Genomic DNA, 15,850 nt, shown 5'->3' on the forward strand with positions numbered 1-15,850 from the left:
TCTCTTTAATTTTTACAAAAGTCAAAGTTAATTGTCTCATTGCCTTTACTTTCTTCCTAGCTATCCGTAGTCCACTTCTGCTGTCCAAAAAACCCTTTTATTTTTTTAAAGGTTAGGAAAATTGATCACAGCATTTGTCTGTTACTCTTATAATAGCAATCACAGTAATACTGACTTTCTGTCCAATTCTCTTCTGTACAATAGACTCCAGGGGTCAGATTATGCAAAGAGCAGGGTGATTTTGTTTCAGATATCTGAATTTCATGTTGGCCTCTGGTTTAAAAAAAGGGGGATTGTGATTGTTTTCTCACATTGCTCTTCTCGCATTCCCCCATGATTGCTTGTTAGAAAAATATGTTTGTTCCCTTCAAAAAAGAGACAGTTTTTTTAAAAAAAGAATCAACTGATGGTTGCTTCTAAATCCAGCCAAATGCCTATATGTACATATGTTGTAGAGTCTAACACATTCTGAAAGAACATGGAAAGTAGGCATGCACAGAAAAAAATGAAAAGTAAGCAACTTTAAATATATTAGGCATACTCTAAGTAATTTGATTGTATAATTATGCAATCTTTCTATTAATAATTATTTGTCTAGGTTAAGCATTCTTTGCTTTTCTAGATGGTCAAGAATCATCTAGAAAAGAAACGTCTTGTTTCTTAACTTATTTAGGTACTCTTGGTTATGTAAGTGTAGGAAAAGCAAATTAAAACTGTACAATGTTCTCTTAATGAATTTTCTGTTCTGGCTTTTACTTTATAGACTTCAAAAATGGGGACTGAATACATACCTATATGCACCAAAAGATGATTACAAGCACAGGATGTTTTGGCGAGAAATGTATTCTGTGGAGGAAGCTGGTAACTAGCCATACTGTATTTTGAAGTAATGATTCAGTAAACATGAGGAATTTCTCAGTATGGAGAGATGAACAATAGAATTAAAGTAAATGAGGTTTATTTACAACCCCCTTCACCTTGGCTCCATCACTGAACTCAAGTTAGTATGCATAGAGTTCCCGGATGTGGCCCCATCCAGACACTGGCATGACACAGACCTATGTAGTTTTAGGAAAGTTGCTGCAAAATATGTCCTAAAGTTATGATCTGAAGCTATCAACTGAGTAATGCAAGTGAGAAAGGAAATATGGAGAGCTATCTCAACACCACATTGTTTCCCAAGTGGGTGAGTGGAGTAAATGCAACTATTGTACCTCTGTGCTCCAGATGACTTTCTTTTTGACTTTAAAGTCCTGTTACAGGTATACCACTATCAGATATCCTAGCAATGACCCATGTGTTCATATGCTCTGCACTCTTCCCAGTTTGCACATATATTTCCCATGTTCTTTGATTTTTCGGAGCAAACTATGTAGCAGCATTGCATTTATACTAGACCACAGGGTGCATATCCAGTTGTAATTGTATGGATGTAGTTAACTATAGCAGTGTAATATTGAACAACACATTCTTGCAAATTGGTCTACGTAAATTATGCAACCGCATTTTTACATGCACCAGCTCAGAATCATGTGGATTAAAAACATTTTCATTTCATACTTTACAAAATAATTTCATTAAAAACACTTGTTCTTGAATAAATGAGGTTTGTTGTGTTGTGTGAGCCCATCCATGCTAACCAAACCATAATTTATTAACCATAAACAATCCAGAGTTCACTACCCAGCAATAAGCTAGGGGTTTTCCAATTCAAGCCATGGTAGCTTTGGACATTTTATATATTCACTGCCTAGCTCCTACTTGTTGGTATTTTGCTAACCTGGGCAAGTGGGGGTCATGTAAGAGTTAAAGACCCTCACCTAGCCTATGACTTGTTGTAGGGTTGTTGTAGGTTATATGAGGGTTATTTAAATCTCATGCAGCTTTCATCATCTGGGTTCTCATTATTCTTGGCCTTTAGTGAATATATAAATTTTGCCAGCATATGCTTCAGCTCACTATGACTTAAATAAATTACCATGGACTATTTTGATCATGCAAGCTGGGTCATGGCATGAATCCAGCCAACAACAAAAATAGGTTATCTTTAGAGGTTGTTTGTAGTTAACAGACCATGGTTTCTTAGCATGGATGGATTGACACAAGATAGCAGTCTATGGTTCAGTGACAACCAATACTCAGCTTTTGAGTGTGGGTTGTTGGGTCAACCCAACTATTGAATCCTTTTAGTTCAAACGAATATACATTACCTTTTCATTCTGTTCATATTTATTTGAAAGAAAAGGTTTTTCCATACTCACAAGCATGCATAGGATTAACAGGCAGGTTACATTTATTCCTTATTTTATCTGAGAGCCCTATTGAATATGCAATTATGCTCTTCCACAAGTGACCTGAGGAGCTGCAATTTGCAAACATGATTAGGCAAGCATATTCTCCCAATTTGTAGTCATGTTCATTTTAGAAATACTCACTTAAACCTTTTGCAAAGAGTGTATTTATCATTTTATAACCCTGTGCCAATCCTCCTTGATCTTCTAAATGAAACTGTACAGATACCACTAGACTAGTACTATTTGTGAACTATTACATTGTGTTTGAAAAAGAAAAAAGATTATTGGCATGCTGTGCGGTTGTGAGAATAGCTGTATATATCAAAACCACATAGAGGGTTGGAATTCTTTTGACAAGAAATACTTACTCTTCGTGTTTCCTTCCCTCTTAGACTTAAAAATATATGCTGCCTGCGCATATTCCAAAATATTTTAATTAAATTTTAAATAAAATAAATATTTTAATGTAAATTTTAATGACATATTAATATAAATTATAACATTTATATTAATGTTGCATTATTAACAATGTAATGAAATGTGAATCATGCAAATTGATAGAATGGATTTATTTTCTTATTGTTGATCCTTGATAAATGTGTTGGCTTTGATTTCTAGAGCAGCTCATGACTCTGATCGCAGCTGCTCAAGAGTATGAAATAGAATTTATCTATGCCATCTCTCCTGGACTGGATATTACTTTCTCAAACCCTAAGGAAGTATCTACGTTGAAACGCAAATTGGACCAGGTATCTTTCATTTATGTACATACCAGTTGTTGAAATCAGAAACTCCAAGGGCTGGATAGGGGAATGTCCCTCTGATTTTTAATTAAAAAACCTGACACAAAGGTATAATTGTTTCTCCTGCCTGTGTACATTATTACACAGATGTAGATCTAGTTATCCGGATCCTATGGTTCTTCTAAGATGACGTGCTGTGCGTCTGCTTGAACAAGGCCAAGCTGTTTAACAAGCAACCTAACATGTTCCCCCCGTGCTGACTTCCTGTGGAAAACCTCTCTAGCTGGCTCCTCTTGACACCCTCATTTCTCATGGTTTACTTAATGACGCTGTCCCCCCACCCCCATGACATATAACTAACACATATAGATGCAATTCCAGCACCCTGCTGTTTTCTGAAAATAGTTCACAAGGCCTGTCAACTATCCTTCCTTTTTCTTTCTCTTGCATGTTTGTGCATACGCTCCCCTTTCCCACGTATGCACATTCCTAAATTTATTTCATGTCATTTTATTTTACACTGAGAAATAATATTTAGCAATTGGATACTCTAGGTTTATTTTATACATAAATTTCCATGAATGTGGAAGTTTATGTGGAGGGAATAACTATGCATATTTATTCAGACATAATGATTCATTAGTTGAACAGGGATAGCCTGCCGAAGCAGTTGATCTCTTGAGTTACTTTGGACAAGATACTGTCATGTAGTTATGAACAAACTTTTATTATGTAGTTCCAGTAAGCCTTTATTTTCCATTTTCCTCTCCCTGCCAGGTTTCTCAGTTTGGTTGCAGATCATTTGCACTCTTGTTTGATGATATTGATCATAATATGTGTGCAGCGGACAAAGAAGTATTCAGCTCTTTTGCCCATGCCCAGATTTCAATCACAAATGAAATCTACCAGTATCTTGGAGAGCCAGAAACATTCCTTTTCTGTCCCACAGGTAAGAAAGCATTATTGCTACTAAATGTTAATTGGAATGAAGTGAAAAGCCTTCTAATTCCTGTTGAAGCATTACTATTTTTACCTTCTGAAAGTAGAAATATGCTTTCCTATTGTACAATCAAAGTCATACAGGAAACATTTTCTGAGCCAGCATGTCACAGCCAGTCTCTCCCTCTTATTTTTCTTATGCACAAAACATAAAATAGGGTTTTAAAGCCAATTATATTTTTATTGTAAAATGTAACAAAATGAAGCAACACAAAGAAGAAAATAGAAAAATTGTAGCTGCATAGATTTTTTTAAAAACACTTTTCTATACTGTCCTTTTACCAGGACGGTAAAGAACAGTTTACAACAATTGCAATATATTGTCTCAGGATAGTTTATAACAATTGCAATATATACATATGAGGAGGTCTGCTTGGAGATATGGCTTTCCACAAATTACATATAAATGTCAGCAAAAGAGGAGCAAGTATCTGTATAAATAGCCATTCACAAGTGGCTTCTATATATAACTGTTTCAGTTGTTGAAAACGTTCTAAGGTCAACCCTGAATATATTGCATTTTAGGAGTTCAGCATTTACATTCCCAGTGTTGTCAAAAGACCATAGAGAATCCATTTGTGCTCAAAGTGCATTAACGTCCAGGAGGAAGATAGATAATAGCATGTATATCAGTAAATATTTAAACAAGTTATAGCACAAGGTTTATTAATGTGATGACCTCTACCCAAAAGAGACAACTATTGAGCACTGCCAAAACATGCTTAAAAGAAGCATAAGCTGTGTTATACCTCCAGCAATTAGCTGACTTAGACAAATCCTTACTAAAGAGATTTTCTGGGGTCCAACCAGAGTTTCATAGATGTTTCAGGCAGTGAGGCTTAAGTGGCAACCCTTTCATGGGCAAATACTTCCCTGTTCTGTCTTTTGCTAACCGCTCAGAGAGCCTCAGCTACTGGGCAGTGTATGAATGAAATAAATATTCCATCTCTTTTTAAGACTCTGCAAAATTGTTACCAATAAGAAATATTTATAAAGATAGATAATGGGGCAATATGACTGTTCAGCCTCAATAAGTGTTCCAATAGTAAAGGAGACTCTGAAGCTCTAGAAACAGCATGGATAGCCCCAGAGTTTGATAAACGTTATTCTTGCAAGTACTGGCATTCCACCATAGCAAGCAAGTTTTATTTGGCATGTAAAGCAGAGAACAACAAAATCTTGTCATTGGCAACCACTAGTTGAACAAAGGGGAAATCAATTTCAAGGCTGTCATTAAAATCTGAGTTTCCCACTAACATCAATTTAGCATAATAAAATAGATTAAAATGTAATTGATGTGACATTATATGCCACATCAGTAACAGCTGTAATTCTGGAAGGTACCTTGTCTGTTTTAATGTGCAGAGAACCTCATGCCATCTCTTCAGAAAAAGGATCCAGACAAGAAGATTCCAGAACTGTCCAAGATGTAAAAATTGATTAAGAGGAATACACTTAATCAGTTAATACTGATTAACTGATACTGTTTAATTAACAAATAGGTCAGTGATCCAGATGGTGAAACCTTCTTAGATTCTGCAATGATTGCCGATTTTCCTTTCTTTGACTGCAGTTGAGAACTTGTTTGTTTGAGGAATAGATGCTTGAAGTACAAGAGAGAAAGAAAGAGAAGGGGATGCGTTTAATATATGGGTGGGGGTTTTGTGCTTGTTTGTTTGTTTTACAAGCAGACTGCTGTAAATATATTCTAAGGAGAACTGCTTATATAGGAATAAGCAAATTCCTTAATGTCATAGTTGTGGGATTAGAGTATAGACTATTTTGTCAGTATCATTTTTCCTATTTTTCCTACATGTAATTAATACTTCATGACATGTTCTTGGCCTAAGTTCCTTCATATTCTCTTTTGCTCATACGTGATGGGTAAAAGACTTGACTCACCAAAGTACTTGTGACATTAAAATGAGTCCAGCTATACTGTTAAACTAATAGTGTGCTCACTGATTGTATCCTGCCTTTAATTTTCTCACATTGTTTTGAAGTTTAATAAAGTGTTTACTGGAGATGCAAAGCCTCTGTTAGGGGCTTAAATGTAACCACAAATGCTGTGGAGATGTAGAAAAATTAGATTTGCGAACATGACCTTCCATTCTAACCTTGCAGCAGTCCAGATGTTCCTTGCAAAGAGCAAAACTCTACTGCTATTAATGCAGTTTATTGAGCCTATCTAGTTAAAACCAACCCCTCAAAGTTACAGAAGGAAGAAAAGTAAGAATCTGTGCATCACATAGGGGAGAGAGCAGAACTGGCCCCCAGCTACATTCTGTGGGAAAAGGTCTAGAGAAAGGCAAGCTCTCACAATTCAGCACTCTGCACATGTGTTACACAAGCACAACAGGTATCATCAACTTGAGTGAATGACAGCTGTAGTAATTCAATTCATCCATGCCTAAAAATGTTCTGATTATTTTTTGAGTGTCAACTTATGCATATTGTTCTATTGTAGAATACTGTGGCACTTTCTGCTATCCAAATGTTGCTCAGTCTCCTTATTTACGTACTGTGGGAGAGAAGCTTTTACCTGGAATTGATGTGCTATGGACAGGTGAATATTCTGCTTTTTCTCAGGATTTGAGTCAAAAGCACTAACTAAATTCAGACTTTTAATTAAATGTTTTAGTATGCTAGTTAAACATTATCATCCTAAACTATGAAGATACTGTTAACACATTCTGAGTACTTTATTATCCAACTATTTTAGGTCCCAAAGTGGTATCTAAAGACATTCCAGTGGAGTCTATTGAAGAAGTTTCAAAGATAATTCGCAGAGCTCCAGTCATCTGGGATAACATTCATGCTAATGACTATGATCAGAAAAGACTGTTTCTTGGGCCATATAAAGGTCGATCAACAGAACTCATCCCACGCTTAAAGGGTGTCCTGACCAATCCAAACTGTGAATTTGAAGCCAATTTTGTTGCAATTCATACACTGGCAACCTGGTACAAATCTAATATGAATGGAGTAAGGAAAGATGTTGTGATGAGTAAGTTGGTCAGATAATGCTTGTAAAACAATGCATACAGAAAATTTCAATTCAAGACGAATACCTTACTTCAGGAAAAGTGACTTTGTTCTGTGGTAATATCAAAAGTACTTGCAGTGGAGAAGCTAGTTCTAGCAGAGCAACAGGTGTCAAAGAGGATGTTGGGTCAGAGCTAAATATATTTTAAAACTTGCTAAGTGTAAAATTGCCCAAGTATGGCAAAATATACATAAAATATAGATGAAGCTTTAAAACAAAGATATTGGAAGGATAACACAGAATGTAAAAAGACTAACCAAAAAGCAAAATAGATTCAGATTTTGGTGTAGGATCCTGGCTCAGAAATACCAGATAATTGATTAGAACAGAGCCTTGGAAGACTGAAATGTAGTTTGGAAACTTTTCTAAACTGTTAGATGTCCAGCAGTATTTTTAACCAATTTGTAGGTGAAATTACTAATATGATCAAGAATTGATCTTGTGTAAACACCAATTGTATGTTTTGTCTGTGATCAGTTGATCTTATCAACCCTTATTCTCTGTTAGCTTTTGCAATAGAGTTGTATAGCCATTCACTAGTAATTTCATTTCATTAGCTGGGCCAAACCACAGAACTTGGATAAATGTATGAAATGTTCCTAATTTATGCAATCCAGTTACAGAATGTTATTTCCCTGGAGTATGTGGTGATAGCAAAAAATTTTGCCCTTGAATGCAAATATATGGCAATTTTCAACTTGGCTTACCAATTAATATACTGTTACCTTAATTTTCTGTGTAGCTGACACTGAAGACAGCACAGTTTCAATTCAGATTAAACTGGAGAATGAAGGGAGTGATGAAGATATTGAAACAGATGTTCTCTATAGCCCTCAGATGGCCTTGAAATTGTCATTAACAGAGTGGCTACAGGAATTTGCAGTACCTCTTCAGTACAGCAGTGAGTAAGATTTATGGTTTGTCAGAACTGAAACATTGGAGTGAATAAAGAATGTTCTTCAAATGAAAAGTGGTTTTCAAGCTTTCAGAACAAACTGCCAACAAACCTTTTCAAGGGGTCACTGCTGATTTGGTTCCTTAATATATGGGAAATATTGTTTTAGTTTGTTCAAAATTACATTTGGGTTTCTGTTACAAAGAAAACTGAGTATATGGAATTGGTGCTGCTGAAATGAAGGCAGAACATAATTTTAGAAGTCAGTCTTTATACTAATAAGCAGAGGGGTGGAAATATATCCTGGTATCTTCTGCCAAATAGACTTATATTGATAGCCAGTTTCTTTAATAATATGTTTCATTATTGCTCATCATAGCTTGCATCTTAGCAGGCAATTTAGGTGTAGTTTGCACCTCATGATCAATTCTGGGTACTGATTCACACATGTCACATGTTCCTACAAAGCCTCTGTTTAGCAAAAATATAACATGAAATTTGTGCAAGTGTCTTATAAGGTGTTTCCAGAGTACGGCTGATTGAGACAAAATAGACACTTGCATGATTTTGCACTTTGTGGAATGCATATTTTTGAATGTAACTTATTTGCATGTAGAAAAAGGATTCTGTGAAATAAACTTAGCAAGTAGAACTAAAGCTGTGTGTTTGTTCTGTGTTTACAGGTAGGCAAGTGGCCCACAGTGGGGCTAAAACAAGTGTTGTGGATGTACCTCTGGTGGCACCATCCTCTTTAAATTCAACCACTGTGGTTACTACAGTGTACCAAGAGCCCATAATGAGTCAAGGAACTGCACTGAGCAGTGAGTCTCAAGCTCTGGTTAAAGTGGAGGAGGAGAAGAAGCAATTAGATGAGGAACCAATGGACATGGTGGTAGAAAAGCAAGAGGATGCTGATAAGAATATAAATCAAATATTGACTGATATTGCTGAAGCAAAAATGTCAGAGGAGTTAAAACCAATGGATACTGATAAAGAAAGCATTGCTGAATCAAAATCTCCGGAGATGTTAATGCAGGATGACTGTGGTAGTGACATTGCACCAATGCAGACAGATGAGCAAACTAACAAGGAACAGTTTGTGCCTGGCCCCCATGAGAAGCCTTTGTATGCAGCAGAACCTGTGACTCTAGAAGATCTACAGTTACTTGCAGATTTGTTCTACCTCCCATATGAACATGGGCCCAAAGGGGCACAAATGTTACGAGAGTTCCAGTGGCTCAGAGCCAATAGCAGTGTTGTTAGTGTAAATTGTAAAGGAAAGGACTCTGAAAAGGTGAGTGATTTCTTATTTTTCATTGGTAGGTGTCTGTATATTTATATTAAAAAATGCAGTAGCAAAGGAAAGTTATCTGGCAACTTCACATGAAATCTCTGAGCCTAGCTTGCAGAGTATTATGTAGATTGTGTATGGGAGCAGGCTGGTGTTCAGGAGTTTTCTATTATTTTCATGCTTTGTATTATGCTGGCTATAGATGTGGAAGTGATGAATAGTGTGGTGATTGTAATCTAGACTGAGCCTCTCTGAATCTTTCCTGAAGGAAAATACAGTGTGGGATTTGATATTCATCTTTAGCCACTTTATGAAACCTTTCGCCTTGAAAAGTGAGATATAAATGCTTGATGGATAAATAAAAATCTCATTCATTAGATTGAAGAATGGCGTGCTCGAGCCACCAAGTTTGAAGAGATGTGTAGCTTGGTGATGGGCATGTTCACTCGTCTTTCCAACTGTGCCAACCGAACAATCCTCTATGACATGTATTCGTACGTCTGGGACATCAAGAGCATCATGTCAATGGTGAAATCTTTTGTGCAGTGGCTAGGTATGTTCTTTAGGAACCAATTATAGTGGTAACTAGCATATATGATTGTGTTTAATTAGCCCACAGAAAAAAAACCCAAATGTTTTGATGTTATGGTTGATTTGACCTTAGATTCTTTTCTTACTTCTATTTTTTTCATTATTTATGCTTCACTATAAGACTGGCAATAAACATAACAGTTGGCCAATCAGTGAATAGCTGTTCATATTGAAACATTTTTCTTGGGCTAATGAATCTAAAAGATATCTGAAACATGAGTATTGACTTGGACTGAATGCACACTGGATTATATAATATGCAGCAATTCCCAGCCTTGTTGCAGAATTGGAAATGACACTATGAAATGTGACTATACCTCAGTCATCTGCTGCTTGCTCTGTCTCAATAACGTTATTGCTGTCTTCAACAGAACAATTGCAGATGTGACCTTTCAGTGGGCCTGGCCAAGAGGAAGCCGAGCCTCCTAGCCCTTTCTCTGCGCATGCGAGCTTTAGCATAAGGCTATTCTGGTGCAAAAGTGATTTGCTTTGACATTTGCAAGATGCCTGATTTGGGGCAAGGGTAAGAAATTCCAGAGCTCTGGAGTCTGCTTTCATGTCAGACTGGTGTTCTCTGAAGAGAAATCAAGAGCTTTTTTGTTTTTGTTTTTGTTTTTTGGTCTGCAGCCTTTTTAAAAATTATGTGGTTTTTTTGGACTAGCACCAGCATGGCCTGGGTTCCTCTAGTGACCTCATTTCACTTTCAGGTTTCAATCCAGCTGTAAAGGAATATGCTGTGGACTTGCTTGATGTACACAGCAGGCAGCAAAGCTGATGGTTTCCTGTCACAATTTCTGTAGTTGTCACAAACCTAATAAACCTCAGTGTCTGGATCAGCCTACAGTTCCTGGACCACTTAAAGTCATGTTAAATTGTATCTAGTCATAGCTAATTATGTATGTTGAAATAAATAGACTTGGGTTAGCTGCCAAGATTGCATTTAGTTAATACTCAGCAGAAGACTTTTAAGTTCTAGGAAAAATGTGAGGGTTTGGTGTAGGAGAAAGTTGGCAGGAGAAAGTTAGTGGAAGCATTTCTTCCCTGATAAGAAAGGAAATCATTCAAAATCTAGGCTTTAGAATACAGTCTGTCATTTAGCACTGTGATAGGACTGATCTGCTGGTGAGTTTTTTGGTTACTTAAAGAACAGAAGTAGAAAAAAGTATCTCAGTCTTTGTCTGATGCCCCCTCACATTTTAAAGTCAGAAAAGGAGATATAACTAAGTGGTGTAATTACTTTGGTTACATAGTTGAATTCCTCTAATTCCTGGAATCCCAACACTTTCTAGCTACTTCTTAAACATTGCTAAGGCATGAACAGCAACATTTCAAAGCTCAGAGAAGCATAGGGCATATTTAGGAATACTTTTAACCATTTGTATTAACAGAGATGTTGCTAAACTCACCAGCTTGGTGCAGAATGTGTATTTCCTTGTTAATCAGAATTCAGTGCTTAGCAGAAGTAAGAGTCCTCTATCTTAGTTCCAAGATGGCAACATGGAAGCATCTAATAAATAATCAGTGGCGTCAATGAGACCAGCTAGATTTGAGCCCAATTTGAGCAAAAATAGCAAGGGCTCAGACAAGGGACTGAAGACATTTCTGATTAATCTCAAACTGACTTCCTTTGAATTTTCTGAAGTCTAAATTAATTTTCTATAATACTTTAGACCCAAGGCATTTTGATAAAGAAACAAAACAGCTATGGCTACATTTAAATAACAATATGATTTTCTAAACTTGATGTGCTATTAATTTGAATTGTAAAGCTGTTTTGATCTTAGAACAAAAGTTGTTTAAATGTTTAACAAACCTTTGAGGAAGTGATTATATTGTTTTCAAACTTTGCTTTTTCCCCTCTAGCAATCTGGTGTTTCTTGGCACCCTGACTTACCCTTGTACCTACGTTAATCTGTGCTGCTTGCAGCATGTTAGCTTAGGAATATAGACATAGAAGCATATAGCTATGACTCCTCTCCTTTCAGATGGACTCACTGGCATGCTCAAGAACGGATGTCTAGAGGCCTACTGAGCAGAATGAGCAGGAGGGCCCTAGTCCCAGCATGCTTGGCTTACCACATCTTAAAGCAAGTGAAGTGACACATATTGTCTGAAGAAGGAAGCATTACATCCAGAATCTAAAATTAATTAACTGCATCACTGTATGGAGAATCAAGTGGGATTGTTTCACTTGATGGAACAAATACGGATTTTAAGGATTTCTGTTATCCTGCTGTTTCATGGGACTCCTACTGGTCTCCCTCCCAAGGAATTGACCTGGCCCATAGCCCTTAGGATTTTGAACAGTATTGTCTCTTTTCAAAACTATAGGAACCAAGATAGTTATTAATTTTATACCGAAAGTGCTAGGGAAGGTAACACAGCATATGCCACTTAATATAATCCTCAATAAAATATAAATGTTGTGTATTATGATTAAGAGAGATGCTTAGCATGGCTGCTGAGTTTGTTAAAGACTAATCTTTTGATGTCCTAGCCTGAGGTTGACAGTTTTCTGAGCAGACTGCTGTTTGTGGCTCTCATGGGATACCTGGGACCCCTTTGACACAGCTAAAAAGTACAGAGCATTTTTAAATTCCATTTGATACATTCACCTCAGTATCTCTCCTAAGATCTGCTAGCTGAGATTCTGTCATTAATGGCTGGGACCATGATCATTAGTTGACAGTCTTAATTATATAGTGATAAAACTTGCATATCATTTGATGTGCATAGGTTTAAAAGTAAATCAGGATGGTCTAGCCATAGAATGCTGATGAGTCTGGTGGTCCACTGAAGGCTGATCTCCTTTCCCTTTCTTTCAATCCAGCTAGCATTCAGTTTATAATTGGTGTGGATAATACTGCTATGGATTACTAATGCCTTCTACTATCTTCTTCCCCAATGTGTGCAGATGGGAGAATCTTCAGCACAAGTGTCTACTGCTATTGGATGGACCACGCCAGATGCTCTCAGCGTGTCGTGATTAATAAATTTAAGATGGGAAGGTTCTGTCTGTGAGGCAGCTCAGATTAGGGACAGTAGGCATGGGCTGAAGTCACATTTGCGCAGCGACTCAGGCATTAACTCTTGATTTTCATTCATACAGCTCTTCATTCATGCAGCTCTATAAAGTGTATAATAGTTGGAGTGCTAGTTACGATGTAGTCTCAAAGGAGAAGTACTCCAAGTTACAAATGAAATACATAATGTCTCTCTACATGAGAGGCTCTAATATGGAAACAGTTGAAACTCAAACTTGCATGTTTGGGGTCATCTCAAACTTGCTATATCAAAAGATTTGCTTTCACAATTTGATGCAAAGCATCAACATCCGGCTTGGTTCGCTTTGAGACTGCCTGGCTAGCATGGCACATCTGACTGTACTGATCTGAGATTGTTACTTGAACAGGAAGTAGGTCGCTGTTCACAAGAAGAAACAAACTTGCGCAGCTTATCTTATCAGAAGACTAGGCAGGTCATTTAATCCCCGTATCAGTTACTCACCTGCTCATATCCTCTCAAAGAGGTTGGTTATGTTAATTGGATTTATTGCTCGGAGAGCAGATAACTGTTGCCGAAGCCGAGCCAGTGATGATAATTACAGCCCAGTTCTTAAATATGTTTTTCAGAGGGCTTTGAAGCCCTTTTCAGTACTGACTGGCTGTGAGGAATTGTGGCATTTCTGATACAGTTGAGGCGGATGAACGGAAATGCTGGAACAGGCCCTTGTTGCCTTTATTGGTAACACAGTGTATACTGTGTTCAGTGATTGCTGTTGTATAAGCAGAGCCATGGAAATGGGCAGAGATGGTTTTAATCTTTTATATGAGCCTCTGTTTCACATAGCTGCTTAGGCTATTTTATTCCATACCAAACCTAGTTTTCTGGCAAGATTCAAACAATATGAAAATGTGACTTCAGACAGGTCCAAGTATTTTCAAGGTGCTGTAATAATGGCTGATTACTGTAATCCTGTAACAGATGGAACTGAGCAGCTGTTTCCTTGTTCCACAGAACTTCTAAGTATTCTTAGTGTATTAAAAAAAGGACTGTCTATCTTTGTATCTCTCACGTACATGTGTGGAACAGGACATACTGGCAACTTTTAACATACTGAATTGTCTGCTCACTAACATTCTTTAGCATTTTTTTAGTTTTATTGATAAAGGGCACAAGCACCTAATAAATAGGAATCTTTACCAATCCTGCAACATTATTGCAGCCCTGCAAGTTCTTGGATCATAGCACAGTTAGAGAACTTTTCCCACCAAGTGTGTGTTAGCTTGTTGGACATTTTAGTATCTCAGGACAAATCCCCCTTCTCGTAACGTTCTCCGCTTGGATCTGATCTCCACAGGGTGTCGTAGTCAATCTTCAGCACAGTTCTTAAGTGGAGACCAAGAACCCTGGGCCTTTAGAGGTGGTCTAGCAGGAGAGTTCCAGGTATCAATATGAATTCACAACTGAATAACATTGTCTTTGTTTGAGAAAACGTTTATTGCGCATCGGAGGGCTGGAAGGCTTGGTCTGCCGAAGGCTTTCTGGTCCAAAACACAAATAGCCTGACAGCTTTGTTTTTAAATAATTTTCCTCCCATTTCTACAGTAATATCCCAAGGAGATCCTGCCATTCCCACGCGCCTGCGAAGCGCAGCGGCTTTAGTTGTACATTTCACATTGTTTCTTTGCAGGTCGCACAGCGTTTTTATCTGCGCCCGCAATTGCACAATGCGCGCTTGCTTATCTGCCAACGAGAACTCCATGAACAAAGAGACCTTCATGTTACGTACTCTGGGCTTCTTCAAAAATACAAAATTTGTAGTGTATGTTCCTGGTAACCCAATTGGCAATTAGTCTTGTTTGTTCATTTGTTTGTTTTGTGCTTGAATTTGCTCATGGATTTTTCAGGGGCTTACTTTCTTCCCCCTCACAGGTGCTCTCTGCGCACAGCCAATTGAGTCAGCACGTTGTTTTGGGGTTAGTGTCTCCTCTGACCAGTTAACCCTCTTCAGACCAAACCTTTCCTCCTGACATGGCTATGTTATGCTGAGAGCATAGATGAGATTTGGCGAAATCATGCTAAAGCAGAAATGAGTTTAATGTAAACCCCATTAAGTGCTATAACAGTTGTGTGTCTTAAATCATCTATTCAGATAAAATGGCAAAATGGTCCTTACATTTGTAAAGCCTGCAAAACCGTACCTTCCTCTGGGGTACCTGCAGTAGCAAAAGTTAACTTGGGAGTCTGCATTGCACGCCCAAGAATGTATAGCATCTTGCTTCTCCAGCACTCATGCTAACTCTTTATTTTCACAGCGTTTGCTGCCTATTGAAGGAGCAAATGACCTCTTTTTTCAGCCACCTCCTCTGACTCCTACTTCTAAAGTCTACACCATCAGGCCCTATTTTCCTAAAGATGAGGTAACCAAAATTCATTGACCATTCTTGTACACTGTTCTTTAGGTTTGAAAAAGTACATTGGTTGAAAAAAGTGTTGCCTTTTACTTTCTCAAGTCTATTTGATGAATGTCTTAATTGTATGCAAGAAGTATGACTCAAACGGGAAAAGTTTCTGTTGTTGCCACATTCTGGGTTAACTGCAAATCATTGGTAGCCCCAGCAATCACTTAGAATAGATTTTTCCTACTTCCTTTTTGCAATTATCTGAACCCACTTGTGGAAGTGAATATAAATGTGAAGTGCATTGTGCTTCTAGTCCAGTTAGCTGCCTTAATTACCTTTAGTTAAACAGGTTTAGGCAGCCTCTAATGGAATTAAGGATTTTTATAATATGCTTAATTTATAGAGTGAACACTACTCCATAATGCTTCCCATCTCATATGAGAATTTGCAGCCTCTACTTTATATCTGGGGAAATACTTCCACACATTTGAAGTTAAACTCCTTTAGAGTGCATACCTATATGTGTTCTGACAGAAAAAAGTCCTAAACTCCCAGGATAGCTGGCAGGGAATTGTTTTTTGTTTTG

General features: G+C 37.5%; 1 protein-coding gene across 1 annotated transcript in view; it reads left to right on the top strand.

The window, feature by feature from the left end:
* Nucleotides 1–15,850, top strand: part of OGA (O-GlcNAcase) — a 34,805-nt gene that overhangs the window by 9,112 nt on the left and 9,843 nt on the right. The window contains exons 3-12 of the mRNA XM_044437049.1: nt 764–861; nt 2,913–3,043; nt 3,815–3,986; nt 6,504–6,602; nt 6,759–7,043; nt 7,825–7,983; nt 8,661–9,271; nt 9,647–9,821; nt 14,220–14,305; nt 15,178–15,282. Of these exons, the coding sequence (XP_044292984.1) occupies nt 764–861; nt 2,913–3,043; nt 3,815–3,986; nt 6,504–6,602; nt 6,759–7,043; nt 7,825–7,983; nt 8,661–9,271; nt 9,647–9,821; nt 14,220–14,305; nt 15,178–15,282 (1,921 nt within the window). The remainder of the gene's footprint in view (nt 1–763; nt 862–2,912; nt 3,044–3,814; nt 3,987–6,503; nt 6,603–6,758; nt 7,044–7,824; nt 7,984–8,660; nt 9,272–9,646; nt 9,822–14,219; nt 14,306–15,177; nt 15,283–15,850) is intronic.

Source organism: Varanus komodoensis, unplaced genomic scaffold (genome assembly GCF_004798865.1).
Source record: "Varanus komodoensis strain SLA01 unplaced genomic scaffold, ASM479886v1 scaffold1, whole genome shotgun sequence".
Classification (NCBI taxonomy): domain Eukaryota; kingdom Metazoa; phylum Chordata; class Lepidosauria; order Squamata; family Varanidae; genus Varanus; species Varanus komodoensis.